Source organism: Corylus avellana, chromosome 3 (genome assembly GCF_965113065.1).
Source record: "Corylus avellana chromosome 3, dhCorAvel1.hap1.2, whole genome shotgun sequence".
Taxonomy (NCBI): Eukaryota; Viridiplantae; Streptophyta; class Magnoliopsida; order Fagales; family Betulaceae; genus Corylus; species Corylus avellana.
In genome coordinates, this window is record NC_142492.1 from 30,649,487 (window position 1) to 30,657,303 (window position 7,817).

The 7,817-nt window shown below is 39.5% G+C and overlaps 1 protein-coding gene across 1 annotated transcript; it reads left to right on the plus strand.

The window, feature by feature from the left end:
* Window positions 1–2,735: 2,735 nt before the first annotated feature.
* LOC148587077 (uncharacterized) lies at window positions 2,736–3,437 on the plus strand. Its single transcript, XM_088514479.1, has 2 exons — window positions 2,736–3,164; window positions 3,222–3,437. Exons 1-2 carry the CDS (start codon window positions 2,736–2,738, stop codon window positions 3,435–3,437), a joined length of 645 nt encoding a protein of 214 aa, XP_088370605.1.
* The last annotated feature ends 4,380 nt before the right edge of the window (window positions 3,438–7,817 follow it).

Genomic DNA, 7,817 nt, shown 5'->3' on the forward strand with positions numbered 1-7,817 from the left:
TTCCGCTACTAGTTGGGAGGCCTTTTCAATTTGGGCCCGAGTTCATTATAAATCAAGAGAATCAAGCCCGGCACTCATGACAATCTAGTGATTTACTCTCTAAGATTATAACCATTATCAAATAGAATTTTTTGTTTACCTTCCATTAAATTTTTAACGATACTGCTAGTTCGGGCCATGGTCAATTTGGGCTCGGATTTGCAATAAATTAGGAGAATCAAGCCTGGCACTCATGGCAATCTAGTGAAGTGACAGCTATCAATGCTTTTTCTTACAACCAAAATAATGGGCACAAAAGTCTCAGTTCAACAATGAATAACTAATTCTCTTGTACGAATATGAACATGTTGAGTCAATAATTGAAAGAGATTTCGAATTAATTTGGCTCATTGTATAAGGCAGCTAGCTAGCCTATTAATGCTTCCATTAACAACGGTCCAATACATGAAGACTCTAGAGCTTGCAAAATTGCTTCTAAGGAAAATCTAGTAATCTTCATTGGATCAAGATTTGAAATTGTGGTAACTTGCCCAAATGAAATATACATTTTCTCTCTAGGTGCTCATCAACCCTAGGGCAGAAGGAACCGTTTTCCAAGCCAGTTTTAGGTCTTGGAAGTATTACGAACGATGAATCACGAAGCGCAGATTGCAGATGATCTGAGTCGAATGTGGGCAAGCCTTTCACTTTCTGAAGTCGAAGGAACAGAGTTGGAGATCGAAAACCAGTCATAGGAGGTAGGAGCAAATAGGGGGAAGACTTGTGTGGTTGGAAAGCTGATTGTTGATCACTTGGTGAGCAAAGAGATTATTTGAGCCATGATCATGCGGGGATGCAAGCCATCAAGGACACCTACGTTTAAGGTGTTGGGGGTTGTGTCCGATAGAGACAAAAAACGAGTACTGGAGGGGAGACCGTGGGTCTTCAAGGGAAGCTTGTTCGCCGTTGAGGATTATGATGGATTAACGGCCCCAGCAAAATACTCCTTTGATAAAGCATCCTTTTGGGTCAGAATGCTCAATCTCCTTCTGGCCTGCATGAGCTTGGCCATTGGCCAATAGATTGGTTCGTCACTTGGGCACGTTGAAGAGGTGGATGTGGATGATGGGGGTATGGGATGGGGATAGTTTTTACGGGTTAAGGTCACCCTTGACATGTATAAACCACTGTTGAGAGGGCAGGTGGTAAAAATAAATGGGGCATCTACATTGATCGGGTTTCAATATGAGAGACTACCGAAGTTTTGCTTCAAATGTGGGGTGATTAAACATGGAGTGACTGGCTGTTCAGAACGAAAGGGATCACGAAAACAAAATGCACTCGTTGAATTTGGACCATGGCTGAGAGCACCATCTCCTAAACGGTTTTTTGGAGGTAGACTCGGCCATAATCCTGACCGGCGTGAACCATTCAGGAGAGACAATGGTGGAGAGTATAGCAGGACCGATCATGGTCGGTGGCGCACCCCACAACGGCAACGATCAACAGGAGGTGGACAGGAGGAAGGCGGAGAAGATTCAGGCACGGTGGGGCGCAAGGAGGGATCATCTATGGTAAGTGAATCTCGGAGTCATTACTTTCCTTCTCCTAGAAAATCATACGTTATTAAGACAACTGGTGGAAATAATGGAAGAGATCATTATGCCGAGAATCAAGGAGAGTTTACACATATAGCAGATGGGGGGATTCTGGCAGGAATATGGCTGGATTTGTGGATCAAGGTCTCAATCAGCCATCTGACAATTCCACCGCAAATATGGGCGAAAAGGAGACAGCTGGTATGTCAAATGTTTCCCAAAAGGAGAAGGAAAGAGTTAATGCGAATGGAGTGGGGGGGGGGGGGCATGAGTACGTGGGGGTGCATGGCTTTAATCCCCAGCATGAAAGGCAAAGACGTGGTGTTAGGGAATGGAAGCTAGGTCACGGGGCTTGGACAGCAAGGCAGTAGCAATCATCTAACGATGGCAGACGTGGCTAAAAAAATGCAGGGCAAAAACTTTGGGGATAGTAATGATCGAAGACGAGCTAGTGATACCACGTGGACCAGGAAAACGAAGGAGAGGCTAGCAGTGCAGATATTGGGCTTTAGTGTTGAAGCACAAGGAAAAAGAAAGGTGAGAGATTTCGTGGAGGGAGGAGGAGAATTTATTAAAAGGGTAGGCTGATAGTAGGAAAAAAGGGCCAGTCCAATGGTGGGGGTGAAAAGAGATAATAAAATTGGATCGGGAATGGCGGTGACTGTACAATAGCCCCGCCGACCGCAATGAGTATCTTGAGTTGGAACTGCCGAGGGCTTGGGAACCTTCAGACAGTTCATGAGCTTCGCCGTACGGTGAATGATAAGAAACCCACAATAGTTTTCTTAATGGAAACTAAACTATGTGCTAATCTGATGGAAAGGGTACGAATACAATTGGGGTATGATTTTGTGTTTGCGGTAGATTGTGTGGGACGGAGTGGGGGATTGGCATTACTTTGGTTGAAAGATGCTGAGGTTGAAATCCATAATTATAGCCGGAGGCATATCAATGCAAAGTACGTTCTTTTCCGACTAATATATCGTGGAAACTTACCGGATTCTATGGTCGTCCTGATTCTAGTAAGCGATCAGAGTCATGGAGCTTGTTGTGGCATATAGCCAAGATGAATTCGGAACCTTGGGTGTGTCTTGGCGACTTTAATGAGATTCTATGCCTTGACGAAAAATCGGTGGAAACAGACACCAAAGGGGTTTGATGGAAGCTTTCCAAAAAGCCCTTGAGGAGTGCAATCCATCGGATTTAGGCTATAGAGGCTCCAAGTACACATGGAGTAATTGTAGGGAGGGAGAAGAATTTACAAAGGAGGGACTTGATCGGGTGGCTGCCACTCCGAAATGGTATGAATTATTTAATTATGCGGAGGTCTTGGTTGAAATGGCTGCGTGGTCGGATCATTTTCCACTCTCCCTGTCCTTAAAAAACAACGGAGAAGGCCATAAGGGGGGATGCAAATTTCGCTATGAGGCTGGATGGGAAATTGATAGTAAATGTAGAGAGATCATTGAACAGACATGGATGAATACTCCACCTGCTCCAGCTGAAGGAATTCTCAATCCGTGGAACCTCTTACATAGCAAAATGGCGAGCTGTACAAGAAACTTGTCTTGGTGGAGGGGTGAGGAGGTGGGATGACCGAAAAAGATTCTCTTAGATAAATGTAATCGGCTGGCAACACTGCAGGGAGGGGATAACTATTCTGCTCCGGGACAGATTGAAGAAATTCAAAAAGATATTCAAATCCTAATGGATCAAGAGGATTTGAAGTGGAGGCAACAAGCAAAAATAAATTGGTTATCCGGTGGAAATAAGAACTCAAAATTCTTCCATGCATGCGCAAATTATCGACGCAAGGTGAACAAAATCAGCTCTATTGTAGACGAAAGGGGAGATAGATGAGAGACACAAGTGGCGATGGGGGAGGCATTTGCAAGTTACTTTGACAACCTTTTTACTTCCAATGGAGGGGTAGATTATGATGGGTGCTTAGGGCAATGGAGGTTCGGGTAACAGAATCCATGCATGAGTCTTTAGGGAGACCTTTTAAAAATGAGGAGATCAAGGAGGCCCTTTTCCAAATGGCACATCTTAAAGCACCCGGACTGGATGGGTACAATGCTGGTTTCTTTCAAAAAAATTGGGATATTGTAGGACCCGAGGTTTGCAAGGCTATTCTCTATTCTTTTAATAATGTTTCCATTGATAGAGACATAAACTCCACTTTTATAGCTCTCATTCTTAAGACCAAAAACCCCTTGTGTGTTACTAAGTTTCGGCTCATTAGCTTGTGCAATGTTATTTATAAAATTTTGTCCAAAGTCCTTGCGAATCGCCTCAAATTGGTTTTACGGCATATTATATCTCAAAACCAAAGTGCTTTCATTAAGGGGAGCTTGATTACCGATAATGTCCTAGTTGCTTATGAAACCCTTCATACCATGCAATCAAGAATGGGGGGAAAAAATGGATATATGGCGGTCAAAATTGATATGAGTAAGACCTATGATAGGGTAGAGTGGGGGATTTTGAAGAGGGTCATGGAAAGAATGGGGTTTGCACCATCTTGGATTAATTTGATAATGATGTGTGTGACCACACCTCACTCTGCAGTTTTAGTAAATGGTATCCCTATAAGAAGGATATTCCCTACTCGAGGTATCCGGCAAGGCGATCCATTATCCCCATACTTATTTCTGATATGTGCTGAGGCATTAAGTTCCCTACTTGACAGGTGATGTGCAAATTTATTTTACTCGCAAGTGCACGAATCGATTGTAATATAATGGATTGCAAGTGCGAGGTCGATCCCACAAAGAATTGTATTTTTGAAAGAGCAATCTATATCTAAACTAATTAAATCCTAATCTAGTTCCAAAAGGGTTTTGATTTTTGAGTTTTGAAAATTAAAGAATAAACATAAACTAAATAAAATAAGTAAATCTAAGGATAAAGGTACTAAGGTTTAGAAATTCACACTCACCAAATCATAACAATATACTTTATGTTCATCAATATTAATCTGAAGTTCTCACAAATTAAATCATATATATGTTTTACTATGCTTCAAAGAATTAATTAAAACCATCCCATGTATCAATTCATTGACCAAATCACAAAAGGAATCCAAATTCAATTGAAATACCATATGTATCCGTAGAACAAATCACAAGGGATATCCAATTTTTATGAGTTAAAAGCCAAACAATCAATCATATGAAATTATCTCAAATCATCACATGTATCCTTGAATCACAAGAGATATCCAAGAATTACTCCACACAATTGATTATAAGTAAAACAATTGAAATATAAAACCCAATAAAATCAGAATAATAAAAACTTACATAAAAGTGATGTTGTTCTTCATCGGTGAGGCTTCATCCCCAACCTTAGTTGGGAATTTAGCTCCACATAAAAATAAAATCTAAACCTAAACCTAAACCTAAAGAAAAACTAAACAAAAGAATTTTGCTCTCTGGGATTGTGTCTATTTTCTTGAATGCAAAGAAGTCTATTTATAAGCTTAGGGAAGTTCTAGAAGCCCAAGTAAACCTAGATAATTCGGAAGTCTGTCTCCCAGTCAAAATAGAAGTCTGAAATCGGACTAGGATTCGTCCAGATTTGTGTCCTTTAATTACGGGGCGATTTTGACATAGTAACTGTACGAATTACGAAAATCCTATTTCACAACAAATTGTAGTATTTTGAGCTAGCTTTCCAATGCCGTTTGAATCACTTCAATCCGATATTTGAGCCGAGAGTTATGATCAAAATACTAAGACGTATGCAGAATCTGAATTTGAATCCGATCCGAAATCTTATCCAATCTGAACTTTAATCTGATTTAACCTTTCCTTAGATTTGGTTAGACTTAACCACACAATCTAGGTCTTCTCAAAGTATGCTTTCTTCCAAACTTCGCATTTTTCCCTTTAAAGCTGCAGTTTTTCTTCAATGACCTACAAAACACTAAAAACACAAAATATTAAATAACGACACAGCTAAAGGATTAACTAATGTAAATAAAGGGGTCCAAATATGCAATATTTGGCACTTATCAAACACCCCCAAACTTACATTTTGCTAGTCCCTTAGCAAAACAAAACAAAAAATAAAATGAAAGCAAGAAACATAAATCCTCTTTCGTGGGAGAGACGATTGCATTTAGCATATGCAACAAGCCTTTTAAACCCCTAGGCATCCCTAGTGGACGAGTAAAGTCTCGTGAGGGCTTAACAGGAATGATACCCACAAACATTGTGCACTATGTTGTTAACAAGAAAGAAGTTTCACATAAACCATGGTTCTTATTCATGAGCAAACTTAAAAAGACAAATACCATCATAACAGTCAAAAGGAAATCCAAAATCAAATTACTCATAAATGGACAATTGAGACCTCATATGTTCTGAAATGTGTAAAGTGTAATTAGCATATAATCATGAAGTTTTCAGTTTAAACTCAAGATAAGTTTCATAAAATTTGAAAGAATCCCTAACAAATGAAACAACCAAGGCAAGATATGCATTTTTTTTCACTTTTTTTTTTTTTTTTTTAAACAGGCTCTGCAATGTCTAACTCCCTTAAGCTTTCTAATTGACTCATGTAACAAGTGTTAGGCCAATGGCTCCCAAGCCAGGTAGCTTTAGGGCACTAGATGTAGAACATCCCTAAGGGCTTATTAACCTCAGTCAAAAAGGCTACGAAGTCAGATTAGCCATATCATAAATCAACACTGAACTTCACACCTTTTGACGCGAACACTCAATGCTTAATGAGGCAAGAGGTCCGGTTACTCAGTGAAAAACTCAACATGATCTTTCTTTTCTTTTTCCTTCTCTTTTTTATTTATTTATTTATTATTTTTTTATATCTTGCAAGCCAATGGTTATTCATCAACAGGTCATCCAACAAATCTCAAAGAGAACAAGCTTAAGCTCAAACATCATACCTCACAGAAAACATGCTAATGTGCTCATAAAAATTTATTTCAAAACAAGTGAAATCTCTCTTACCCAAAAATAAGTCAAAGGACTCAAACTTCTAATGACATAATGATGATGTTTAACCCTTTAAGCAAGCTAATGAAATGCAAATCACAGTTATAGTTTAACTCAAACTTAACAACAACATAGCACAATTTTTCTTCTTTTTTTTTTCAAATTTTTTAACACAAAATGATAAATAAAAATAAACAAATAAGAACAAAAATAAATAGACAAAGTGTTTTTCCATACCCCCAAACTTGAATTACACATTGCCCTCAATGTGTAGTATAGAAATACATTACCGGAAGTAAAAAAATCTCAAGGTATGAAAAAGGCTAGGGCGTCCCCCAAACTTAAACACCAAGACACCTGTCAACAAAAACTAAGAGCAATATTTTTTTCATAGAAACAAAACATCAAAAGATCAATTGCTGTTAGAAACAAAACAAATAAATAGAAATGCAATATAATGAAAAAGGAAAGAAAAAATTTGTGGAGTGAAGTGCAGAAAATAAACTGGAGGAGAAAACTTTACAGTGCTTCCCCCTATCATGCGGATGTCCAACCAATCCCTTCCACCCCTTCTTCTTCAAAACTTCATACCCCTCTGGAAGGATGTTTCGCCATCTTATGTAGAATTTCTTGCTTTGAAGGATCGTCTTAGGAAAGTGGTTCCTAGATTTGTGTGCTTGTGTGCACAAGTCCTTGAGTATCTTGACATAAGATGGCTCTTTGAGATATTTAGGCGCTGAAGCTTTGGGCTCTTGATGTGTCTCAAGAGGAACAGTGATGCTGGCAGGAGCTTCAGTACTCACTTCCATGTCACTAGGCAGATTAGGATCCATTGGGAGTTCACCATTTTCATGGTACTCAACTTGCTCAAAGTGCTCAACTTGCTCATCTTTCTCTTCCTCCTCTTTGTTATCCACAATTTCCTCACTCTCAAGTGTGATGGTGACTTGGGCATGCTCATGATAAGAATTTTCAGAATCATCCTCATCCATCATGTAGTGTCTTTCAGCCATCAGCTGACTTTGAAGCTCTTCTTCCTCTATTCTGTTGAAGTCAGCAACTAGATGACCGATCTGTCCTTCTATCTTGGTCATGGCCTGCTTAAGTTCTTGTATGTCTCTACCATTAGCCATGTTGGAATTCCTCAGCTCCTGTACAGCTTGATTGGTAAAACCTTTTAGCTCTTGTGTAGCTTGGGAGTTGGAATTCTTGAGCTCTTGTATAGCTTGGGAGTTGGACTGGTCGACTTTTTCTATTAGTGTTTTCATCATGGCTTCCA